Source organism: Ictidomys tridecemlineatus, chromosome 3 (genome assembly GCF_052094955.1).
Source record: "Ictidomys tridecemlineatus isolate mIctTri1 chromosome 3, mIctTri1.hap1, whole genome shotgun sequence".
NCBI classification, from domain to species: domain Eukaryota; kingdom Metazoa; phylum Chordata; class Mammalia; order Rodentia; family Sciuridae; genus Ictidomys; species Ictidomys tridecemlineatus.
Genome location: NC_135479.1, coordinates 91,627,245 through 91,654,719, shown reverse-complemented (window position 1 = coordinate 91,654,719; position 27,475 = coordinate 91,627,245). Strand labels below are relative to the sequence as shown.

The 27,475-nt window shown below is 36.4% G+C and overlaps 1 protein-coding gene across 4 annotated transcripts in view; it reads left to right on the top strand.

Moving 5' to 3' along the window:
• Plod2 (procollagen-lysine,2-oxoglutarate 5-dioxygenase 2) overlaps positions 1-27,475 on the top strand; it is an 86,342-nt gene that overhangs the window by 33,621 nt on the left and 25,246 nt on the right. For all 4 annotated transcript variants that reach the window (XM_005325726.5, XM_078043472.1, XM_078043473.1 and 1 more), the window contains exons 2-7: positions 3,946-4,037; positions 6,778-6,914; positions 18,869-19,032; positions 21,583-21,695; positions 24,185-24,248; positions 25,460-25,557. In XM_005325726.5, the coding sequence (XP_005325783.1) occupies positions 3,946-4,037; positions 6,778-6,914; positions 18,869-19,032; positions 21,583-21,695; positions 24,185-24,248; positions 25,460-25,557 (668 nt within the window). The remainder of the gene's footprint in view (positions 1-3,945; positions 4,038-6,777; positions 6,915-18,868; positions 19,033-21,582; positions 21,696-24,184; positions 24,249-25,459; positions 25,558-27,475) is intronic.

The following is a 27,475-nucleotide window of genomic DNA, read 5'->3' as shown; positions in this document are numbered from 1 at the left end:
TGAAGTGGTTTGCATTTGGTAAGTAATTCTTCAAATCCACTCCACTGTTTTCATGTATTTCTTTTCCATGCAATCTATATTGATCTATTTCTCATAGAGTCAAAAGGCAATGCCAGAGGTAACCACTACAGTTGTGCTTCATTTGCCTGTTCTTTGAGGCCAGGAGCCCGGTTGCCATGGCCCCATCTCTCAGCTGCAGCTGTTAATTAAGGAAAACACCAGACAAGGGGTGAAGCAGGTTTGAGAAGAGACAAACAGACACACATAGAAAAAGCTGGGGTTAGGTGGGTCATTAACCTCTGATGGAGGATAATGACTAGGAACTAGTGCAGCACATTTAGTATAAAGATTTCATCAAAAGGTTATTTTGGGGAAGGTTTCATCAAAGCAGTCCATCTGAAGGATGCAGAACTGGTGAGACATTGGGGTTTTCTTGGTATGCTCAGAATTCTACGTCTCACGAGTTGGTGCCTGAGTTCAAGGTCCAGACTGATGCATCTCTGCTCCTTTGCATGGAACCTTCTTGGGCTGGGTGTCATTCTAGCAACTGGGCCAGCTTTACCTGCACCTTTGCACCCAGGAAGTTCCCAGCACAACACAGCCACAAGGCAGGAAGAGAGACCAGGACTCAAGTCACCATTCTCCACAGCTATTGTTCTTAAGATGACTGTAATAGAGGTTGGTAGGTTCTTACTCTGAAATCCCTTTCTTTCTTTGGTCACATTGCTTTATCTTCTTTTGTAGAGGATGGATCCAGTAAGGTATTAATTATAGTTGTTTAAATTATAATCTTGTTTGGTTCTAACAATTTCTTTGTGCATTTCATCTTTCCTTTTACTTAGGTGATTCAGACTATTAACAAAATTGTAGTACATATTTTTCTTCCAATTTTATGTTTGGAAGATGAGAAATTTCACATAGAAGTTGAACTCTTTGCTTTTTAATTATAGGAACTTGCAGACATGCACGAAACTAATTCAGTTCCAGCAGTCATCCCGTGCAGCCAATCTTGTTTAATCTTTGTTTTCTTCCTTCGTTGTTGCTTATTTGCCATGAAGTTGTAAAACAGATCGTGGCTACTATACCTTTTCATTGGGTAAATACTTGAGTATGCATGTCTGAATATGACTTTAAAAAATGTAAATGCCTTCAGCCTACTAAAAATAAATTATTTCAGGTTATCAGGAAATATTTAAGTTTTCCCAAGTCAGGGTTCAGTTACAGTTCATGATTTTTAAAGAGCTGAAATGTCTCTTAGTTGTAAGTGAATACAGGTTTTCCTTCCCTTTTTCCCTTTGGCTATTGATTCTATATGTCATTTATCCTGTAGAAATTCTCATCTGGATTTTATTGGTGGCATCTCTTTTCTGTCACTTATCATGGTCTGTCCCTTTATTTCTAGTAAATTTGAATTTACCCTTCCTCAAGAAGAGTAGCCAGGGATTCAAGTTATTTTGGAACCTAAGCAAGTTTCAAGTTTAGGTTAATTTTGTTTTTAAAAGACGTGGGCTCTGAATTGACTGATAAGAAGTTGAGAGTGGAGCATCTCAGCACCTTCTTCAGCTGAGTAAGATTATTTCTCATGAGAAGATGAGAAAGATGATGTACAGAGATGCAGGTGAGGGGTCAGCTCATATACGGTGTCATTAAATGTTCCTTTCTTTGACACAATTGCCTAGTCTTTTTGTTTTGTTCTTCGTGTGTAATTAGCAACAGTTCTCAAGTGACAGAGCCCTTATTTGGCATAGGATTGCTAGACACTGTCAGGCTCTTTAAGTTTAAGCTTTGCCTTCTGAGTCATTGAATTTGGTGGTATTTTTGTCATATCACGGTCTGGCCAACATTACTTTCCTATTAAGGATGATGAAATTCTTGCTGTTAATTTTATACTGGAAATGATTAATGTAAAACTCTGTCCAGTAAAAAAAAAATCTAAGCATGTAGTTAATTCTTATGATTTATGTAGAAAAAAATAAATAAATGTTATCTTTAAATAGTCTTTTTATTACAGAGAAAAGAGACCTTTAAAATATGCTCCTTCCTCTCATAAAATATGGTATTTCTTAATTTAAAATTATTATGACTGGTACCATGTCAAATTCTTTTAATCTATTAAGGCTTGTTGGGAACTCTATAAAGGATAATTTGATTTTTTGTAAAAACAATGAATAATTTAAAAATATTTAAAATATGTACTTGACAATGAAAATGACTTTATTTTTCTTGGGATATTTATTTCCTATGTTGAAAATTATTTAAGTGATCACCTCTTTTTTGAAAGAAAACTAAGAATGTGGATATTTATTTTCATTGAAATGCTTTTCTTATTTGTTTGACAAATGTATGTTTGAATTTACTATTTCTTTTCTTTTCCTTTGTTTTTTTTTTTTTTTTTTTTTTTTTTTTGGCTACCAGGGATTGAACCCTGGGTGCCTAACCACTGAGCCACATCCCTAGCCCTTTTTTGTATTATATTTAGAGACAGGGTCTTACTGAGTTGCTTAGGGCCTCATTAAGTTGTTTTTGCTGGCTTTGAACTGGAGGTCCTTCTGCTTCAGCCTCCAGAGTCACTGGGATTATAGGCATGTGCCACTGTGCCCAGCTGAATTTATTATTTCTTTATGTATATTATAATTATTTATATTGTATTGTTTTAGTTATTTTCAAAACTTGATGAGGAATTACCTTGGTTCCTATATAATTATTTTAACTGATTATATGATGCAATTAATATTGACCAGTGACTTTCTATTGCTTAGGGGTTATGTAAGAGTTTCTGAATATTCCCTAATGGACAGGGAATATCAAAGGGTATAATTCACTGCTTAGGATATTGAAGATATTAGTTTTGTTTTGTTTTTTAAAAAATCTTTGTAGGGCTGGGCTTGATCCCAGGGATGCTCTACCACTGAGCTACATCTTCAATCCTTAGCCCTTTTTACTTTTTGAAATTTTGAGACAGGATCTCACTAAGTTGCTGAGGCTGACCTCGAACTTGTGCTCCTCCTGCCTCAGCCTCCAGAGCAACTGGGATTACAGGCATATGCCATTGCATGCAGCAACTTTGCCTTTATTAGTCCAGGGATCCTCCTAAATCTTCAGACTGAGGGGGAAAAAAAAATGACATCACAGCCCATTTGGCATTTGCTGTTGTTTTTGTTTCTTTTATGCATTCCCAACATGCCTTTCCTGATAGGTCTTATTCTTAGTGGCTTCTGTAGATATTAAGAACTAGCTCCTTAAATCTACCTGCTTCTGCTAAGGAGAGATATTAGATTGAAACTAATAATCTTTTATAACATAGTAACTCAAAACTGCATATCTACTAATTCTTTAAAGGAAAAAAAATACAATAAATAAAAGATGCAAATTTTGTGGCATTTGAGACTTGTAAAGAATTCATGGTTAAGAAGGAAAAATTAAGACTGTTTTTAAATAGTTACTTCAGATTTGTTGTGGACTTGGATCAGTCTTATGATTAGATCTTTTCTTTGTTTGCCACATGTCTGTAGCAAACTGTAATGTCTGGTGCACCTCAGTGATGTGTGTCATAAATCTGGGAAGATTTACAGGTGACAGTGAAACTGGGGGATTAGATAGTATCTAAGGGTCTTACTGTTAACAGATTTTTAAAATGTGCATATAATGGACTTTTTTTTTTCCTTCTTAATGTTGAAATACTCCATTGAGGACATGCTTTTCCTCCAACACTGATGAACTTTTTCTTTACCATTAATATAATTTGTCATTGAGGGGCTAGTCATTTGAATTGAATTTGAATTGCCTGGTTTTCAATAGCCCTGTGTTTCATCTTACGTAGAATAACACATCAGAACATTCCCATGGGTTAATGAGGTTTCTAATCACTATATTGAGTTGTAAAGAAAGTGTTAGCATTTAAACTCTTGGTAAACCTACTTACATTATTTCCTTCTGTCTTTGCAGATAAATTATTAGTCATAACTGTAGCAACAAAAGAAAGTGATGGATTTCACCGATTTATGCACTCAGCCAAATTTTTCAATTATACCGTGAAGGTATAGTATATTTTTACTTTATAGAGGTGGTGGAATATGTGTCCAAAGTACATTTTTCATGTCAACAACAAAATCTGTAATCCCTTCAAGGAAGATGGAATTTGTTTGCATCATTGCTATTTCTATGCACATTGAAAGATATATTTTGGCCTTACTAATATTTGCCATGCAGACAATAAATTTGTTAATATTTGCCAATATTTGATGTAAGCATGTTCTATAAAACACAAAGAATATGTAAAGGTGTATCTGTATATACATATATAAATAATTTATTTTGTGGGGCTGTACAAAGATTAGACAGTAGTGTTCTTTGGTGACTGAATAATTTTTCTGTTATGGGTTGTCCACAGAGGTGGTTTCTTTACAGGGAATTGGAAGCATGGCTGTGGGAGGGGAGACCTGTCTTGTCCATCACTAAGAGTTACTTTTCCTTTCTTGTTTTGTTTCTGTATCTGTTTTAGAGGAATTTGGGAACACTAAACACGTTTAGAAGACATCTCTAGGGGACATTTTACTCATATGTGATCAGAGGAGACTTGAGGAGGTTGATAGAACTATTAAACCGAGGAGGGAGGGTCTTAGTATTTTTATTGATATATTCATTTGATAGAAGGATCTGCTAGCCAGATATTTTCTCCAAATAAAAGGAGAATGAGCAAGTATCTAGGCAGGAAATTAAAAAAAAAATAAAAAGAGGGGAAAGATTGCTTTGGCCTGGGGAGAAACTGAGCTATACTTACATGTAATTCAATAAAAGGTCGTATTCCTTAGGCAGCCTCTGGAGTAGAAGGTACTGATGGTGATGCACAGCAGCTAGTCAAGAGGTGGAATTTGCAGGGAAAGAGACAGGGTGGTAACAAGAGTACAGAGTACAGTGAAGGTCAGAGGTACAGGTGCTTAATAAAGGATCAATGAAAATATGTTCAAAGTATGTTAAGAGAGACAAGAAATATAGTAACATTCACTGAAGTCAAAGAAGAATTAAGATAAAAACGTTTCTGAAGTCTTTTAGGAGGATCTTTTGGGTTCAGACTGGGTGACAAAATAGACTGTTATGTGCAAGGCACCTGGCTAGGAACTTTCCATATGGTACCTTCTTAGTCATTATATGAACAATGTAAGGTACATATTTATTTATGGGCAAAGAGAACCTGCTCCAGGGTCCACAGCTACAACATTTGAGGTCTTAGACCACAGCCCTATTTGACTGGCTCTGGAGTTCATGCCCTTTCTGCTGGCTTCTCATTTTGTAATGCAGTGATTTTCAAAGTGTGGACTTCAAACCACAGTACCCTCCTCACCTGGGAACTAGTTAGAAAGGAAACACTCAGGCCACCTCAGAACAGCTGAATAACAAATTCTGTGCTTTCTCCAGCTGTCCACGGATTCTGGTGCAATTCTGGCGCACCCTGAGGTCCGGCGCACGCTGCATGGCCTGACACTGCATTGTATGACCCTCAGGTGTGGCCAGGGCAGTTGCTATTGCAGCATCAGAGCTTCCAGAAGGGTTGTGAAACCAATCAAGTAAAAACCAATAATTCTGCTAGATGAGAAATCATTTGAATCTAGATCCACACGAGTTTGAGTTTTCATGGGTAGAATATTCCTCCCATTCCTGATTATAGGTAGAGATGAAATGAAATGATGAAATGATTTGAGGCTGGGAGTCCCGCTGGCTTGCTTTGCCAACAGATTTATGTTTGGCTCTGTGTTAAGGACAGTGGCAACTCATGGTATTTATTTATTTTTAATTTACCTTTTTCATTTTCATTTATGTTTAGTTATGTTTTCCTCAGTTTGTTCCCCCTAGTCTCCTAATATATCAATATTTTAGCACCTTAAGACACTGTTTTGAGGAAACAAAAGATAAAACTGTGTATGACAGGAGGGACACATCTTATGCTCCTGTTGCCTCAGGGCCAGGCATGTCAACAGTGTGTTTCCAACTCAGGAGGCCCTGTGGAGACTCATGTGCCAGTGAAGGTCAAGGGTACAGGTGTAGTTCTAAGGGTACAGGTGCACAGTGAAGATCAAGGGTATAGGTGTAGCTTCAAGGGTACAGAGTATAGTGAAGGTCAGAGGTACAGGTGTAGCACTAAGGGTGCAGGTGTACAGTGAAGATCAAGGGCACAGGTACATAGTGAAGATCAAGAGTACAGGTGTAGCTCCAGTTAATTGTGTGCAGGCAGTTTCTTGCAATGATAAATTCTTAACAAGAACGAAGACATTTGAAGATTTAAAAGGTAAAGAAAGTGCCCCATTATTTGATGGCCTCTGCATTTCCCTGAACAATTCATTTTGGTTTGGTAGGAAATTCCTTCAGGGCCAGTCCAGGAGAACCTTGGGCTTCAGGGGATTTCAATCTTGATCTTACACATTTCCTACCAGATTAAAAAAAAAAACTGATATGGAAGGTCTCTTCATTTTCTTTTTAATTTTATGCTGAACAAAGAATAATAAGATACAAGAAATATTTCTTCAGTCCAGCTGCATGCAGTTAGACTCAACTTTTGAAATGATAAAATTGGGAATGGCATTTTTGGGATGGATAATATTAAAGAAGTATGACTGATCTAGTCATTAATTTCTTTTTTTCTGGCATCATGATTTAATGTGACATGTGGAGAATGGTTATGGTATAGTGTTGTAAAGTTGACAATGAGTTTAAGTTTTTTATGGTGTTGTCATAATTTAATCTGAGTTTTGCTTAGGGTTGAAATGTTGATTTCTTTGATAGGTCCTTGGTCAAGGAGAAGAGTGGAGAGGGGGAGATGGCATTAATAGTATTGGAGGGGGCCAAAAAGTGAGATTAATGAAAGAAGTCATGGAACAATATGCCAGTCAAGATGATCTGGTCATCCTGTTCACTGAATGGTAAGAGACACACCCTGTGGATTTTTCAGTCTATATTAACTTATTTTTTTAAAAGGTTGAGATTTATATCTATGTATTATTATGCATTAAATTATCTTATTGATGAGGAATCATTGTTTTAAATTAAAAGTAGATTTTTCTCATAGTTATAAAACCATGGTCTGACATAATCGTGTAATATGTTTAAAGTGAGAATTTACACCAGGTGAAATGGTGCACGCCTATAATCCCAGCACTGTGGGAGGCTGAAGCAGGAGGAGCATAAATTTGGCCATCTTGGGAGACTTAGTGAAATTCTATCTCAAAATGAAAAATACAGAGGACTGGGGATGCAGCTCAATGATAGAATGCTTTCCTAGCATGCACAGGCTTAGGATTTAATCCCTAGCATTAAAAAAAAAAAAGTTGCTATGGACACTAATGAGAAAACATGGTATAGGCTAATGTTTTTGTGAAATTCATGTTTTAGTGAAGAAGTAAAGGTCATGTTGAACTTTTCTGTTAAGAAGGGTGGCTCAACCAATTCTGATTACCCTGGGGTGGAAAAAAGATCATGTAAAGTTATAAACACAAGCGAAATGCAAGAAAGCCATTGTTGTTGTGAGAGAATAACCTTCTCAATGTATAAATATCTTTTTGTTTTGGTGCTGGGAATCAGCCCTCGGTTTGTATTCAAAGGATGCTTTAACACCCAGCTATCCCCATAAATACTGTATCCCCCTAGCCCATAAGTACTGCTTTTTGAATACTCCACTGTCTTGAATAATTTGGAGTATCTGCAATCTTCTCTTAGCTTCTTCTTATATTTAAAAAAAAAATAGATCAACTTGTCATGACTCTTTCAAGTTGTCACTTTTCTTTCTCACATTCTTTGTTGTTTATTTATTTATTTTTTTTATGTTTTTGGTTACTGATTACTCATTTTAAATCCCCTTGTATTTTCCTCTTTAACTTAGAAAGGACTTTTTTTATCTTTTATTTTGAAAAAAGTTAAAAGAACTCGTATTTGCTGATGAAAATAAGAGAGCTTTTTAAAATACAAGGATGTAAATAAGAGACATAAATGTGAACATGAAAGTAGAAATAATGAAGTTTCCAAACCATCAGCACCTGAAAACTTTGAAAGAATCCATAATACTTGTATCTTTGGAATTTTCCTGATATCTCCCAGGCAAGAAATTAGATTCTGCTCGTGTTTACCTTTTTGGGCAAGATGTGCTTTGGCATGGCATACCTTGGAAACCCTGTGGGCTGAGTTTGTGTACTGGGAATTTTTCTACAGTGTCTGTTGTTATGTATTTTTCCCTAATAAAAATAAAATAAAATAATTCATCATAAAAACTGTTTAGATTAAATATTGGGTATATTCTGGTTTAAAATTACCATAGATTTTCCATAACTAGATCAGTTAGCTTGAAGGTGCCAAATGAACATTTGGGTTTTGACTGTGAAGCAGATTCTCCTTGTGAAAGCTTCCACATAGGAGCCAATAATGATTTCAGATCCTCAACCTCTTCACGGGTTTTCAGAAGAATCCTATCCTCTTCCCTTCCCCTATCATCCCCTCCTTCTCCTGCCAATCCAAGCTTTTGCCTTGGGGAACTGGTGAAGTGAGGCCAGTTTGTTTCTAAGGAGACTTGGGTCTCCTATGATCTAGAGCCAGCTGGATGTTGGGTTTGTGTATTTAGATGATATTTAAACCCAGCTGGACAGAAAGAATGGTTGTATTTTAATAGAAGGCCAGTGTCTTCCAGGTACTCTTAGTGTTTGAGATTGATCAGTGAGTCAGATGGAAGCCATGTCTCACACCTCTGAGAACAGCCCGCCAGATGGAAAGACCCAGGCCCAACTCAGCTAAGTCCTTGTCCAGAAGGAGTCATTAAGGTTTTCTCCACCATCACCCAGTGTCCCCATCTTGTGGCTCAGCCAAGGGTACAGGGGAAAGTAGCCAAGAGGGCACAGAGGGGCGGAACAGCTGCTGTCATTTTAGGGTATATTTTCCTCTTATTTTTTAAAACAACACTTTTTAAAAAGCATTATATACAGTGTGTTGAGTATAATTGAACATTATGTCGGTATTGTGTACTGGGCCCAGGAGAATTGAATTCAGCTCTTTATAAATTATTTTAAATCCATTGCCTTTTCTATTTTTAAAAAATTGCTCATCTTTTGATGAAGGGTCAGAATTCAAGGTACATTCATCATAAGCAAACAAACACCTATTTTTCATGTGATTTTTTAAAAGGATGATTCAATTACAATAGTTTTGTAAAAGCATAAGGCACTACTATATAAAAATGCACAGATTTATGCAATTATTTGTTTATATAGGCCTTTAAAATAATTTTTATATCATGACTTGTGTATTTTAAAGGTAAAATTTAGTGATTTTGATATACTTAACAAAGTTGTATAATCATCATTACTATTCAATTTTAGAACATTTCTAATATATGATCAGGGTCCTTTGTCCCCATTTAGATAGCATTTGTGCATTAAATTAGAAACAGTTTTATGAAGTTGTGTCACGAGAATGTATATTCTGAATTAAATTTTGGAACATCTAAAATAAGAGGCTGGATCTTTTAAAAAACTCACTCTATAGAATAAGATTTATCATATTTAATTTAGATAAAAATTAATATTTGTCAAGGTTTTGGATTCTTTTCAAAAGAAAACTAAACCTGAGGATCTCTACATATGAAATTGCCTCCAATATTTTTTAAAAAGTTATTTAAAGGTTTTTTTTTTGTGTGTGTGTGTGTATGTGTCTGTGTGTATGTGAGTACATGTGTTTATTTGCAATTTATGTGGCTTGATGATCTCTTGGTTAGAGCAACTGTGGACATGTGCAATGCATTTAGTGGCTTTTAAAGGACAAAAAATGTTCTTTTGAAGCAAACTAATGAAAATTTGGAGGATAAATATTGTTATTTGATAGCTGCAGATTCCCTAAGGAAGCGAAATTATCTTAGATGGTTTTATAATACCTTTATCTCTCTGGAAGAGCATTTATGATAAGGTACTTTGTGTTACTTTTATAATTACCTTATAAAGCATGTATTTCTTTTACTGTGTTCACAATGAAGACGGGTGAGCAGCTTTAATTTTTCTATGGGGACCACATGTTGTTTCTTTCTTTTGTAGAGACAGTGCATAAACTAAACTGTAACAAAAAGTGGTGTTCTTGGGAGTAAATTTGTTACTCACTATCCTCACATAATGCTTGCTGTGCTGAACTAGAAGCCAGCAGCATCCCACGCCCTAACTTAAGCACATGATGAACCATTCTTCCAGATTTTTGAGTGTCAGATAAGGTCATTTAGTAAAAATGTTGACACTTTTATTCTTATAGACTTGAGAAAATTTCTTTTAAACTAAGAAAATTATGTTGAAGAAAACTAGTTAGAAATAATGTCCGTGCAGTTACTTGAGTTTGAATTAGGGACAGCGCAGAATTTCATTGGCAGTAATGTGTATATCTCAATTAATCAGCACTGTGCTTGGTTTTAAAGACCCTCAGTATATGTATTATTCACAAGATATATTTGGTGGTAGTTATTGGCCTTATGAAAAAGGAGTATTTCCTTTTGTGAAAGCATCTGCTTAAAATATTTTGGTATGTAGAAACCTTCCAGTTCATCCATGTATTTGTTTAAACAAGATTAAGCCTTTGACATAAGATAAAGGGATTGGCTATTGCCAATTAAAGAGAACGTAAGGAAAATTAAACTTAAAAAAAATTGAATGGGTGGGGCACAGTGGCGCACACTTGTAATCTCATTGGCTCTGGAGGCTGAGGCAGGAGGATGGAAAGTTCAAAATCAGCCTCAACAATTAAGCAAGACCCTAAGCAACTTAGCTGAGGGCGTGGCTCAGGAGTTAAGGACCTTTGGGTTCAATCCCTGGTACCACCACCAAAAAAAAAAAAAAAAAAGTAGAATGGTAGTCAGTGCTACACCATGAATGCTGATATATATGATTAAAATGATCTAAAGCGAAGTCATTATTTCAGTAGTTTCCTAGGTGGCTGTGGTATGGGAAGTTGGTCCAAGATAAATAAACTGTGGCTAAAAAATGGAGGAGCAATCTAATCACACTAGTCCTTGCTGTGCTACCTTGTGCCCTATCACTGATCCTCTAGGCTGCATTTAGTTGTTTGCTCCACACTGTGAAGCTGGTTTATTTATGTATTTTCTGGGCACCATAGCAAGGGATCCATAAATACTGGGTAACAGTGAGTTGCTTCACAAGGAGAAACAGACCTTTTGAAGCGGAGAAATATGATGAGTATTTCCAAACTTTTTTTTTCAACTTTTTTTTCTTTTATTTATTGGAAAAAATAAAGTGAATTCTAAAGTCAGAAAGACATTTGGATCTTTGTAAGGATTAAAATGATAAAAAATTGACTTCTAAACAGAAACTGTGAAAAGGATGCTGTTGCCTCTTCTGGTCCTTTTTATGTCAACCAGTGTTTGTTTCTTTTGGCTTCTCACTGAGCATTATTTATAGAAAAAGTGAGTTCACGGAGCCACTTTTTCTCTTGGCACTCAGTGTGCACATATTGAGCACAAAATGTGATCTGGGCATTGACCACTGTAGAGAAAGAGCCATGTGCAAATTCCCAGGGAGTTCTCACTTGTGTCACACCTCCTCAGCCACCAAGACCGAACAAACCTCAGGATGTGTGTTTTTAAAAAACAACCTGAATGTTGGCATCATCTTAACTTTAGCATCATTTACTTTAGTAAATTATGCCAAGATCAGGTTTTAATGGATCACTTGGTGAATTGTTTGTTAGAAGATTATTTTTCTGATTTTCTTGTTATTATTATTTGGTACTGGGAAATGAACCTAGGGGTGTCCTTTACCTCTGAACTACATTACGAGCCCTTTTGATTTTTATTTTGAGGAAGACACTCAGTAAGTTGCTTACAGCTTCACTAAGTTACTGAGGATGGCCTTGAGATCCTCCTGCCTCAGCCTCCAGAGTTGCTGGGGGATACTGGTGTGTGCCACTGCAACCAGCTGTTGTTATTGTTATAGAAGTGTAATTTATGCACATTATTCCCAAAGTAACAAGATCTATTGTATTTGTTTTCTAGTAACATTTTATACTTCTCATAATTCAAGTTAATGTGTACCTACTGTGTCCACCTTTGTTTTGTCTTACACAATTTATATAGAAGCAAAACCTTCCAATATGATGTCTATAATTTTAATGGTAGATTTATTTAACAGACTCTTCCTCCTGGGCTGTGAGGCAGGTGGAGTGTGCAGGCACTGAGAAACCAGTCATTAATGAGGGACAACGTTTCATTATGTTAGCATGAAAGAAAGCCAAAACACGTCGAGGTTCCTGTTTCTATACTGTTTCATTCTTTCTTTTTTGACAGAAAGATTTAAATCGTCAGCTGTCACTCAAATATATTACACCGTCTTCTTGGTCATTGGGGAGAGAGTACAATGTGCTTAGGAATGAAGTGGGAAAGGAGTGATTCTGGGTTTTTATTGTTGATATCTGCTGAGGTTTGAGTGGGCGCATTAGTGCCACATAGGTAGGAATGAGGAAGAAGCACTTAAAAACCCAAAGAGGTTTTGGTGATCATATCAGTCTTGGTTGATTGTCCTAGCTCGTCTCACGTGTGATTGCTCTGTATGTATTCCCAAAGCAGACTGTCTACTCTTCACATTTTTAAATTTTTAAAAATTTGTTTTAATTAGTTATACAAAACAGTAGAATGCACTTTGATACATCATGCATTTTGAAGTATAACTTCTCATTCTTCTGGTTATACAGGATGTAGAATTCCACTGGTTATATAGTTATATATGTACATAAGGCAATAATGTCATTCATTCTGCTATCTTTCCTACTCCTATATCCTCTCCCCTGCCTTCACTCACCTCTATCTAATAGTGAGTGGGTCTACCCTTCAATTTTTGCTCTTCTTAGTAAACATGTATTCATTAAGCACCTATATGTGCAAAATATGGTACTAGCTGCTGTGGCTGGGGGCACCGACTGAGATGGAATCCAACCCTCTGGGTACATGCTTTGCTCAACAGTTTTGTCCCAGCTGGGTCACACTAAGTGTAAGGAATTAAAAAAAAAAGATTTATTTCTTTATTGATTCATTGAACACTTATGCACTAAATGTATATCAGCATTCAAAGTGTTAATGTTTCAGAGATAAGCTTCGTTATTATTTTAGAACTGGAGGGGAGTTTTCTTTTAATTAATCTCATCATTTCCCAAATAAAGAGACTGGTGCAGAAGCAGGTAAAGCCTTGTGGCCTCCCCAGAGAGCTGCCGCTGGAGCGAGCCCACTAACGTCTTTGCCACTCCTCTCTCCCTGGCTTCTCTCCCTGCCAGAGGTTTGTCCAGCACTTGGCTGCAACTTTCCAAAACACGGTTTGTGGGAAGCGACCTTCCAATTAGGCAGTCTTCACTGACCCTGCCTCTGCCCGACCTCATGAAGTGAAATGTAAATGGAATTATATGTCATTAGGAGGAAAATTTACCAAACAATATTTGGTTTTTAAAATAGTCCCTTTTCCTCTCTCCAAAGTGGCTAAAATTTATGTGATAATTTTCTACTGTAATTTGATCATAATTTATTCTGCAAGTACCTGTGGGTGGATATTTTAAATGGGTTGATTGTGTGTGTGTGCCTAGGGTCTGTTAAAGTGTGGCACCTTGGTGTTGGTTTGTGGTGTTAATTTTGTCTCTGGAAATACAGACACATATTTGAAGTGAAGATGTGACAACAGAATTTTTCCTTTTTTTTTTTTTGTTACGCCTTCTAAAGCTTCAGTTTATGAGACTTTATTTAGGCTTTCAGACACTAACTGCTAATAGTTTGGATGATTATAACTTTTATTTAAGTTTATGTTAGTGATGATAATGAAAATATTGGATTGGGAAAGAATAAGTCACAATTAGGGGAGACTTCTGTTGCTTTGTTTTTCCGGGCTGCATGGTAGGTTTTGCTTCTTGTTGAGACTTGGAGTGATTCATTCATTCACTAATTCATTCGTTTGTACAACAAATATTTATTGACTATCTTCAAAATCCAAGGCCAAGGAGATATAGAGAATAAAAAAGACATGGATCTAGCATTTGAAGGAGAAACAAGTAGTCTGATCTGAGGTAAGCATTCTTAGCATGAAGAACAGAAAACAATACCTGTGGTGAAGGCGGAGAGGAGAAGAGCTGTGGGTGTTAAGAGGAAAGAAATGGTGTTTTCCAGTATGATCATCAAGGAGAGCTTTGTAGAGGAGGTGTCCTGGGAAAGGACCCTGAAATGTGTTGCTTTGGACCCAGTTGAGAAAATAGGTACTAAGAGGAGGTGCCATAATGAGGAAAGGTGCAGATGACACATCATATGACTCATATGGTTCACTTAGATTTCACTCTACGGGTCAATAAACTGTGGTTCATCCCATTGCCTTTTTCTTTTTTTTAATTAGAGCTGTATAGTTGGCTTCATCCTGACAAACTCACACGTGCATGGAAATTGATTTCAGTTCATAATCCTCCCCTTTCCTTTGCAGCTTCTTTGCCCTCTCCCATTCTCCTTTCTCTGTTCTGCTAGACTTCCTTTTGCTTGTCTTTTAATTGATATTTATTATCCTTATCTTCCCTTTTATTTTATTCTAGCTTCTGCATATGAGAGGAAACATCTGACTTTTAAGTTTCTGAGTTTGGCTAATTTCACTTTCCATTTTCATTGATTTACCAGCAAACGCCACAATTTCATTCTTTTTTATGGTTGAATAGAACTCAGGCATATGTTTATATGTATTTACACACACACACACACACACACACACACACACACACACACCCCACAGTTTCTTAATCCATTCATCTAATGACAGGCATCTGGGTTCATTTCATAATCTAACTATTGTGAATTGTGCTGCTACAAATATTGATGTGGCTCTATTGCTGTAGAATGCCAATTTTAGATCTTTTGGGAAAACACCCAGGAGTGGGATTCCTGGGTCATATGGTGGTTCCATTCCTAGTGTTTTGAGGAATCTCCACACTGCTTTCCAGAGTGGGTGTATTAGTGTGCAGGCCCCCCCAAAACATATAAGGGTTCCTTTCTCCCCCACAACCTTGCCAGCATTTGTTGTTATTTGTATTTTTGATCATTGCCATTCTGATGGGAGTGAGATGAAATCTCAGTGTCGTTTTTCTTTGCATTTCCCTGATTGCTAGAGATGTTGAACATTTTTTCATATATTTGTTGGCCATTTGTATTTATTCTTTTAAGAAGTTCTATGTTCAGTTCTTTTGTGCATTTGTTGATTGGGTTATTGGGGTTGGTTAAGTTTGTTGGATTGTTGGTATATTCTGAATATTAATTCATTGCCTGCTTTGTACAGCAGTGTTCTGGGAACCCAGCCCTGCTTGTTCATTTACATACAGTCTGTGGCTGCTCTTGCACCACAGCGGCAGGGTTACTGTGTTTGACGGAGACCATGTGGCCTTCAGAGCTAAACTATTTTCTGTAAAAGGTGAGAGATGGAGTGAATATTTGCTGACTCCTGCTTTAGATCATAGTTGAAAACCACTAATTGGATCTGGGGATGGGCACTGTGGGGAGGATGTCAGACAGTCCTAATTAGAAATGGGTGATGTGGCAACCCATAGGATGTCTTAATGAGTCTAGGCCAGTGCCTTCTAGTGATGCTGTAGAGGATCTGAATGCTAAACAGATTAAGGAGATGGAATCACTAGTGTTTGGCAGAAGATTTAATGACAGGCTGAGAGAGGGAGGAGTCAAGGCTACATGAACGTTTCCAATCTGGGGATCCAGTGGCTGATGGGACCATAGAACCAGGGAACACAGAAGGGCAAACACGTGTCAGTCTCAATGACCTGTTGGAGATGGGGCTCTGACATGTCTGGTATGGGACTCAATATGACCACGTAATGTGGAATCTATGGCTTTTGCAGGACTCAGGAATATTTACCATAGTTAACTGTGGAAAGTTTTATTTTATTCTTCATATTTAAGTGGACTGAGTTCCTATGAGAATTATTTTTATGACCTTTGTGCATTCTTTGTTGAAAACAAAATTTGAGTTTTTGTGGCCAAAATGATTTTAAGTAGAAAAACTTTCTTGCCCTTTGAGAAGTTTTAAATAGATTCAAAAAAAAAAAACTGTTTCTAAAATACTCAAACACAAAGGAACAGTGCTACTAGATTGAAAGGGGAAAAATTTCAACAACTTTATATTTTTATACAATCAAAATTTACTTGGATTATATGAAAATAATTTTCCCTTCACTGTTTTCTTTAAAATAATTGCATGTTTTAAATTAATTCATGCTTATGAATTAATTATTCATGTGAAAATTGCCACAACTCCTCCATGACAGAATGTTGACCTTTATAGTTGCCATACAGTGTGTATAGGTCTGTATTGTTTACTGGGATTTCAAAGATTTAGTATTCACTTTCCAAAATTGCATTTATAGTGTTTAAATAAGTGATGCTACCTGAAAATTTTTTGAATTAATCTGGTGTAAGCTTTTGATCATAAGATTCTCTAAGCATACCTGCTCCACCCCATTTCCAAAAAATAGATTGGGTTCCTCTTTTTTTTGGAGGTCTATGGCAGTGTCTATCTCAGAGAGACAGCACTCACAGCCAAAATAAAAACTACTTTTATGTCTTAATATTCAATATTTAAAAGAATTATCAACAGCTAGTAGTTTGGAGGAAAGTACCTGTATTTACAAACACAGAACTGAAGAAATCCATTGTGCTTAGAAGAAAAGGAGAAGAAATTTGTTATTTTCTTTTTAAAGTCAAATTAATTCAGTTGTTATTATTGTTTTTTGATAAACAAGAATGGAATACTTATTTTGAGGTTTTAATCAGAACAACTTTATATTTTAAAAAATACCTGCCTCTGGGTAAAAATTAAATTATTTTAACTTTCAGATTGGCATAAACTTAAAAATTAGGTATCCTCTGCCTCTCCTGTGATAGGAGCCTTCTTTTTTAGTTAATAATGGTCTTAGTTTTGGATAACATTGATGCTTTCAACATCCAGGGTTTGTTGTTAGTTTTTAATCTCTTTTTACAAGTGATTGATGAGATCGATACTACTTCTGCTCCATTTTATAAATAAAGGAACTAAATCATAGGGAGGTTCAATAAGTTATTCACTGTTACTCTTAGAGCAAGTGGTAACACTGGCTTTAGAAACTCAACTGGCAGACTTCAAACTGTGTGCTGTGAGTGATGTTGTGATAAGGCTGTTTAAGTGTACTTACTTGCCTCTTGATCCTGGAAGGAAAAAAAAATATGTACCAATGTGTACGTGTGTATATCTATCTGTTTCTACATACTCATATGTAGATATTTTAATTTTGAAATGATGATTTTCATAGCTAAAGTAAAAACAAATGATAAATTTTATTCCTCCAGAATAGTTTGAAACAAAAAGAAATAATCTGTACCTCTGATCCCAATGCTGTTATTATTTTAAATATTACATAAATGAAGCAACAAAACAACAAAATTTAGTTGTATATTCTCTACATTTTTAACTCCCTTTCTTGCTTTTTCTCTTTTTCTTTTTCTTTTTTTTTTCCTAGAGTGAGAATTGAATATATAGTGAAGGTGTATAGGTCAGGGTATTTTTTTTACTTATGAACTCTGGCTCTCCACAAAGAGGGGAGGGCAGCAAGTTGAAGCAAGCAACTTCCTTTTTAAAACATAGGACCTGAGACTGTCTATCCAATTTCTACCTGTATTCCCTTGAACTGAATAGGTCATGAGGCTACATGGAGCTTCACCATAGCTTCTAAGCAGGATGGCCATATGTCTTACATTTGGTAGATTCCACTATTAAAACATGGGCCTGAGAATGTATAATGGAGGTCATTTGGCATCTCTGCTACAAGTTTAAATAATAAGTAAAAATTTCCAATACTCCCCGCTAATGTGTTTAATTTTTTTTATCCAAGAGATAAACAATAGTGTGTTTTATTTTGATAGAATTATTCATATGTAATGTTATAATTTACTAAGTATTATGTCATGCCTAACTATTAGCCAAGCATATTAGCTAGCTTCTTGGGAATGAATCCATCTGGAATATTGACTCTGAGGAAGACCTTGAGCTGGATTTGGGAGCATTTGTTCCCTTGGATTGCTTGCCACCTGGGATAAGTCATTAAATTATAATCTTTGAAAATGTGTGGCCTTATGATACACTGATATTAAAAAAAAATGCAAAGGTTTTGAGGTTGTAGTGAATAGGGAACATACCACAGAGCAGAAATATTTTAGACAATGGCTTTTACATTGATCATTGTGATTCTTGGAATAAATGATGAGAAATAAATCCATTCATAAATAAAAGTTAAATTATATTATCAATTACTACATTTTTTCAAATTTATTGAGCTGTAAAAAATAATATGCTGGTCAGAACAATTTTTTTAAGATTGCAGTATATATAATAACTGAAATATTAAGTGTATATTTATGATATTTATTCATAAATGATAGTGGATTAGTACAAATTGAATTGAAATATTAGGTAGTTAAAGTAGCAATGTTGTTAAAAGATTATGTCTGTATTATTAATTTAGACAACATGTAATAACTTCTAACATTTCAATACCATTTTAGAGCTTTATATTTTGGTGGTGATTATTAAATAATATCAAGACTATCACTGCAAAAACTGTCTTTTATTTGAAATTCTATTTGGCTAATATATAGTAAACACGAAAATTCAAAAACAATCCATGTAGTTTAAGTCTGGGGAAATTTTTTGATGTGCTCTGTAAATAGCTGGTTAATTAATCTTGTGTTGGATTCTAAATCCTGATTTTTATTAAGGACCTTTTCTTGGTGTTTATATACCTAAATTCCAGCATATGTATTTTAAAACTCATTTTTTCTTTCATTGAATAGCTTCGATGTTGTATTTGCTGGTGGGCCAGAAGAAGTTCTAAAAAAGTTTCAAAAGACAAACCACAAAGTAGTCTTTGCAGCAGATGGAATTCTCTGGCCAGATAAGAGACTGGCAGACAAGTATCCTGTGGTGCACTTTGGGAAGCGCTACCTGAATGCTGGAGGTGGGTGACACCTGGGGAAAATGTTTCATGCCAATCTGAATAAATTTTAGGTACTGATGTATCATCATTTAAAAAAATATGTAGACATGAAGTTTTAAATAACTGTCATCTTATGACTGTTATAAAAATATCAGTGTAAAATCCACAACACATTTTAGACTTGACAAAGGCTTTTCCCATAGATTATGATATTTGATACTCTTGACAATATTAGGCAGTGTAAATGTTACAATTTCTGCATAAGTGAGGAAACTTATGTCCAAATTTAATCCATTTTTTTTCATCATTGCAAATGTGAAACACCTATACAAACTTAATTGAGCCACAAATATACCACTACGGGAACTTTGAAATAATTTTTGAATGGTTATTTTGTTTGCAGAATTAACAACTTGGAACTTAATGAGTTGAGGAACTTTCCCTAAAGACATTTGGTTGTTCAGGAAAAAAAACAACAGAGATCCAAATCTGATTCTAATTTTACTGAGAATTTTCTGCCTCTAGTATAATAGGTTTAGTAAGTTTCCTTTCTTGGGAAAAGGTTCATTTTCAATCTATAATCATCATGTAGCTTTTAAAAGTGGGCATTGTTTAATTTGATTATTTTTGAAATATATTGGAGTAAATAAGTGATTTGTCCTATAATCAGTAATCATGTGATTCTTCATTGAACATCTGGTTATACTCAGAGTGTTGTATTATCTATGCCACCATGAATTAAAACACACATTATCACACCCTCCCTTAACAAATAAAAATAAATTGACATCAGATAATGTTGACTTTAAAAAATGTTTCTCTTAGATGGAGTTTAATATAAATATATGGTCAGAAGACATACCAAATAGGACCAAGGACTTCTTGGAGAGTTCAGTTGGATGTGAATTGCAAGCCATGTTGAGAAAAGGGAACTTTTTGGGTGATTTGCATATGTGTTGCTGACATAGTTTTTAAGTGACAAAATGATTGTTAAAGGATACCAAAGAATCAGCCTTAAGCTTTTTGTAGTCAAAATTATTAGATGATAGAAAATATAAATATGTTAAATAAGTTTGTCTCATTTCATGGGTGATATATTGAGAGTTATTTAAGGGATATGCGATATATTTGTAGATGTGTCAATTATTTTTATAAGATTTTTAATAGTTTTTTTAAACCTGTGCCTTATGGGTATACATAATCGTGAGATTCTCTTTGCTATATTCATGTATGTACATGAAAAAGTTAAGTCATGCCCTTGTCTTTCCTTGTCCCACCTGCCCTTCCTTCTCCTCAATTCCCTTTCTCTACTCCATTGATCTTCTATTTTGATGGAATTCCTCCTCTTGTAAATAATAATTCCTCCTCTAATAAAAGTAGTTTTAATAATAAAATATAATCATATAAGGTATATATCACATATTATGAAAATATATATTATTTCTTTTTATTTGAGGATATTCCGCTTTGTAAAAATAATAAGGAAACATGATGTTTCAAAATCAGCCATATAAACCATTGGAAAATGTTATGTGTCCCTATTGGGTATACTTCTCTCCACAAACTTGTAGAAATTAAAACACACATTATCTATTCTAAAAATTTTAGAATTTTTTCATTTGGCAGGAATAACAAAAAAAATGAGAAACCAGTGGTGGTTTTGCCACTTTTTCATTTTGCCTTTTCTTCTCTAAGTATCTGTAATATTCCTAAACCTATTTCTTTATTCCTGTGAGAGAATTTTAATTTTAATAATAAAAGTTACATCTCCTTTTGATTCAGAGGAGTAGCACTGGTCCCTTTTAAAAAGTATTGTGTGTCAATAAAACACAGCAACTTGGCTGCAGTTCTGAAATTCAGGGGTGGATCAAATGGGAAAGCTGATCCTGTTGTCTATGGCTTTTTCAGACAAATGTTATTGGAGTAGTTAATGCTCATGCTCAAGGGCCAAGGGGAACAATCCAATTTTAGACTTCCTTTTTTCCAGACTATGACATAAAAACCTAGCCAGAAAATGTTTTAGCAGGCACAGTAATGAGTCAGTCAAGTAATGGAAAAATTACCCCAAAGTCCTAGATATAAAATTTCTTTGGGATTTTTGCAATCAGTGACAAGTCCCACATTCCTTTGATTGCATTAGCATCCCTGGCACGGACATTAAAACCACTGTCTTGGAGACTTTCTTCTTTCAGAAACAGTGGGTCCTTTGCAGGGGCTCTAAGAAGAGCATTTTAGAAGGTCACAGAGAAAAGTTTTTCATCTTGTTCTATTCCTAGTTTTGTCATTTTGGAAAAAGTTAGTTCCCCTTTTGTGTCAATGAATATGGGGAATGTGATTATTTATAAAGTGTCTGATGATTTTCTGTTCTGTAACTGGTCAGGAACTTGGCTTTTGTCACTGATGTATAAGCAAAGGACACTCAGGAACTCCTATTTGTTTTGTGGTGATCTGTGAACCTCCATCCTAAGGTTAAACCTCAGGGCTTCAGTTCTTTGCAGCTGTTCAGTGGGATTAACACAGCATAGGTTTTGGGCTTGCAGTTCTTCATTCTCCATTTCTGCTCTGTTGCAGGATTTATTGGCTATGCTCCATCCGTCAACCGTATAGTTCAACAGTGGAATCTCCAGGATAATGACGATGATCAGCTCTTTTACACAAAAATATACATTGATCCACTGAACAGGGTAACTAATCGTCCACCCGTTCCTTTCTTCCTGATTCCTTTTTTATTGTTTTGGTTGCTGTGTCTATTGCATTTTATTGTTCGTTACATCCTGTTGCTTTGGTTGCCTTGTTAATATGGAGAGGTCAGAAACAAAGGACTTTTATGGACAGAATGGCAACTGGAAAACTGAATTGCAACACGTTCTTGCCAATTACATATTTTAAAAACAAAATCAAGGAAGCAAACAACTAGTGCCTGAGCCTGGGTCCTCCCACCTGGAAAAGTACCAGCTAAGCTGTCCTTTTGCCTCCCCTTTGAGGCCAAGTCAGCAACCTTGTCCAACGTGGGTGGGTCACCGAGAAGAAAAGTGAAAATACAAACTTTTGCTTTTCTGCGTAGTTTATTGAAACACATATTGAAACAACCTGATAAAAGAAACAAAAGGGAGGCCTCTCTCAGCATTACAGCTGCCTCTCCACTGGGGGCCTACCAAGTCCCTGGCTGCCTCTCAGTAGCAGAGTGAATTATGTCATTACAGCTTCTGAGGCTGGAGATTTAAAGAGGCAGTAATAAAGTTCCAGAGACTCTTGGGAGAATGCTTTTGTAAAATTTTCAGATAGCTGTGATTTATTAAGACACAAAGAATTAGGACTGTGTATTCTTTTATTCTTTTATATTTAGCTGTACTCTTTTTTTTTTTTTGCCACAGATACTTTGAAGCTATTGGATGCCAATGTACTTTTGTAATGTTAAAAAAATATAGTACATTCTTGTTTGTCAATCTTTTAGCCTTTCAAAGGTCTCTTTGTATTCCTATGAGCTTCTTTGTTCCTCAGTCAGTGAGAAACCAGACTGTGTATCCACACTTCACCCAGGGAGAAACAGGCCACAGAGTAACTGTAGGAAGTGGATCTTGGGTTTCCTGAATACCAAAATCAAGATTTGTTCTCTATTTCATGTAATAGCAATATTGACTTAATGTACTCAGTTGACTAAATTTGTAAAATAACACTTTTTTTTTAAATGCTTTGAAATAGCATGTGAAGAAAACCACTTAAAGGACTGTTTTTAATTTTATAGTTAGTTGTGATACTAGGAATGACAGGGACCTCCCTGCGAGACTTGAAACGTGGAGATTGAGGGTGTAGGGGAAACACTGAAGATAGAGCCCTAATCTATGTTGAGAGGTTGGTGGTCCAGAGTGGGTTGTCCCCACAGATATGGTTGATTGGTGTGATCCTTTGGCTGCAACCCCAGGGAGCTTAATAGCCAACTTCAGTCTGTAGAATTTTTGAGACTATGGAACCTTGAATAAAGAGATAAAAGTGAAGTCCCAGAGAGGTTAGGGCCTGAGCATCCGCAAGGCTATGGTGTAGACAGAGTCTTATGCCCTTTTTTAGTAAAAATAATTGTCACACTGGGCATGGTGGGGCACGCCTATAATCCTAGCAGCTCAGGAAGCTGAGGCAGGAGGATCACAAGTTCAAGGCCAGCCTGAGCAATTTAGTGAGGCCCTAAGCAATTTAGTGACATCCTGTCTCTAAATAAAACATAAAAAGCATTGGGGATGTGGCTCAGTGGTTAAATGCCCTTGGGCTCAATCTTCAGTACCTTAAAAAAAAAAATAGAATAACTGTCACAAAGAAAACAATTTAAATTAGCAGTGGCCTAAATAAGATAAATGTTTTATCTATGTGTTGATATTTTTCCCTCTGTCATATTAAAAAAAATTAAAAGGTAGGGAGCACAAGACTGTCTGGGTGCCTTTATGGTGTCAAGGTAGCTTTTTGCTGCTCAACTGGGAGCCTTTATCTCTGATTTTTCAATGTAACCTCCTTATCCAAAATGCCAAGTGGAGCACCAGCCATCGCATCCATATTCTGGGCAGTGAAAAGGCAGAAGAGTAAAATATGGGTCATCTCAGTTTCATCAACTCTCCTAGTAGCCTTTTAGAAGTCCCACAAAATACTTTCTCATACTTTTCTATGATCAGAACATATTTATGTAGCTGCTCATGACACATGAAGGGAATTTTGCTCTTTATTTCAAGCAAAATGCCGCACTGTGTTCTGAGTCTGCTGTTGGGGAGATCACTGGGACAACAGTAAATCTTCTGTGGGCATTTGCCACTCTGGAAATCGACTTAAATTACAGTTTGATGCAAACTGATTCAAGAATATGCTTTCCCATATGTACATAACACAAGCTAATGTTTCATAATTTATATATATATATATGTAATGAATATAATTTTTTAACATTTCTGGAATTATGTATTTGTGGTGTTGTCATTGGGAAACGAATTTGATTTAAAACTGTATACCAGTGATTTGCACTTAGTGCTCTTTGTCTCAGCTAAATGGTTCAGTCATTTCAACATTTTCATTAGACAGTCAGCATGAGCATTTTAAGACATAAATTCCCCAAAGAGCAAACTATACTAACATGAGAGTGGTATTTGCTGTTTTTCTTGTGATTTTCAATAATATTTCTATTCTTAATTTTTAGGAAGCTATTAACATCACGTTGGATCATAAGTGCAGAATTTTCCAGACCTTAAATGGAGCCGTAGGTATGCTTTCTAAATGCTGGATTCCTACGTCTGAAAACAGACACCTGTGTTTTGAACTGCCTTCCCTTTGTGATATCCATTTTGGGGTGGGGACTAAGGTCTGTGGTGTACATATTACAACCTTTAAAAAATATTTAATTTGAACTTAGCTGGATAAAGTTCGAAACATTCCATTGAAATCATTTCCTAAAACTAGTGTGAAAATATAAACTTCTGGTCCTAGATAACTTGAAATTTAATCTCTTACCCTCTGGGAATTGCAAATATATTTATGAAATAATTACACCTCATTATCACACATTTTTCAGTTTAAATTCTTTGTACTGTGAACTACTTGGAAGTATTAGAGTAGCTCCTTTGGACTCAGCTGCTGGGTAACCAGTGAAACCTGTATAACTAGGCTGTGGAAGAGTGTGTGCGTGTGTGTGTGTGTGTGTGTGTACGTACCCATGTTCACACTTGCTCATGCAAATCTACCTGTGTGTGTTTACCTGGAGATATGTCTTGATAAAAATGCATTAACACATTAAAATAATTAATGAATACCTTTTAAAATCAAAGTATCTCAATCCATTGATTCATTCATACTTTAAAAAGTTAAAAATAGATTGTAATTCAGTACAGTTCATACTGTAAAACGATTCTGGGAATGGAAAGCCTAAGTTTGACATTCTCCGGAGATGGGAATCTGAAACACAAAAGGAACCTGAAACCAACACCTAGCTTCCCTACCTCTGTTTCTTGTGTCTGTCTGGATGATTGTATGAAATCTGATTTTTCAAAAACTGGAAAAACTACCAATGCTGGCCAGTGAAAACCTTACTTAAGGCAGGAAGCTTTCTAGTCTCCACACACTTTATCGTTTCTTTGCAGTAACCCTGCAAAGTAGGCATGGGGCCCGTTCTGCAGATGAATGGGCTGCTCCCTTTCTTATCAAAGGGTCACTTGGGGGAGCACTGTGAAGATGCTTTGTTTCCTCTGCACAGCCCAAGGCTTAGCACCACGCTCCTTTTGTCAGAGTGAGTGAGGTGCCCTGGAACGGGTGTGCATCTTTGTCATCATCCTCCTTCTTTGTGGGGATCTGCTGACATGGGGTGGGCACCATTTCTAAGCGTCACAATATATGGTGTGCCTTATCTACAGCAAGTTTTGTAACACACACAAGCGCACACATTGAATGTCACTAAACCTCTGTTCTCTTTTTAACTCAGATGAAGTTGTTTTAAAATTCGAAGATAGAAAAACTAGAGTTAAGAATACATTTTATGAAACATTACCAGCAGTGATTAATGGAAATGGACCCACCAAGGTGAGTTGCGGTGATTGCTCTGTAGTTTTTAGGAGGTGGACTATGGAGATGTTTGTGGTATGTCATCATCTTTAAAAAAAAAAAAAACAAAAACAAAAACTGTATTTTGATGTGAACAATTGATTGACTTTGTCTTTTGTACAGTATATTTCTCATTTAATCAACTAAATGGAAGGTTTCTCTTCAACAGGGTGACAACCTTTTATTCTATCTACAGCACATTGAATGAAAGTGTTCTGTTTAAAAATGCTGGAAGAGCTAGCTCGAGAGGAGTTCCATCTCTCCATCATTCCATATTCTCTGATCAGGAATTGCTCAGGCCATTGAGGATCATTTGTTTCCCATGATTTAATATTTTTAAAGTTAACAACACTCTTAAGATCGAGATGTAACTTGGAAGTTTCCTCTTGCACTCATTTTATACCAAAGTTAATGACAGATATAATTTGGCTAATGAAACTTAGCATGCTTTTCTTTTTCAAATACATATGATTGAGCTTGCTGAAAATGTTATTGACCACAAAATATATGGATGAAAAGTTTGCATGTGTCCAACCAAAGTGGAACATCAATTGCTCTGAGAAAAACATATAAATTCTGTACTAGATGTAGTGCTGGACATGCTGAGGTCCTGGCTTACTCACAATACCTGGAAAAAGAGATCCACAGGTCGATTTGCCTTGTGGGAAGAGAGGTGGGGTGTAGCCTGCCTTTTCAGAGGAGGGAGGGGCCCAATGCCCACAGCAGCTACACAAGTGGCGGGAAATTGAAGGAAGCTTCTCTTCCCTCAGAATGGAAGGTGTGGATCTGCTCCTCTAGCTGATGATTCCCCTCTGCCCTTTGTCCATTCCACTGTCCTATGGAGCAGTCTTCCCTGTGGACTCTCTTTTCTGTTTCATAATAAGTTTTCCAAGCTCTGTTCTCTAGTCCTCAGTTTTAATCACCCTCAAATCTTTCCTTCCTATAAATAAAACAAATAAATGGGGGAAAGAAAACCAAGTTGAAGTAACCCCCCACCCCCCTACCCCACGTAACATACACTGCCTTCCACCCTGCTCCTGGCTTCTTCTCTCCTCCTCTTCTTCCTCTCCTTCTTCTCTCCTCTCCTCTAGACTTCTTAGAAGCACATGACTACTGTCCCCTCTGCCCTGTTCCCATCACACCACAAGGGGAAATGCTCCTGTCCTGGTCTGCTGTGGCATACCATTGAGTCCTGGAGCTCTCTCCACCGGAAATCAGCATCTGAGAATGTGGATCCTCTTGGGTCCAACCTGAAGCACTTTCCCATGATGCTCTGCTCTGTCTACTAATTTCCTGTTCTTTCCTCTTTAGTAGCTTTCTTTTTCTAATGTACATTATGACAGTTTTACATCGTGTGAGTGTGAGTATGTGTGTGCGTGTGCATGAATGGGTGAGTGTGAGTGTGTGTGAGTGCAAGCACATATGTGTGAGTGTGTGTGTGCACATATGTATGTGTGGGTGTGGATTCTTTCCCTGTGCTCCTTTAGTCGGTCCAAGATTTTCCTTTTCTGCTATATACATGTACTTGAGTATTTTGCTTCCCTCCCCGTCAGCAAATTCTCTCTTAATGCTGACAGTTTTTCAATCCTCACTCCCCCTCCTCTTCTTCCAGGGCTCTGGTCTGAATGCTCATTGGTAGACTCCATGTATACTCAGAGCTCAAGCCTCCTTTCATCTGGGCTGGTCAACCAGAATCAGAATCTGGTTTTTGTATTGACTCCCACATCTGGAGCTCCCTGGTCGAATTCTTGCACATAGTGTTTTTATCTTATTTTCTCAGTGCCCATAGCAACTTCCCTGGTTCAGGCCATTGGCAACCTGGAGCAACTAGTTGTACAATGCCTCCTGACCCAAACAACCTGAAACTAGAACATTCTGCTGAAGCAGAAGCCCCACC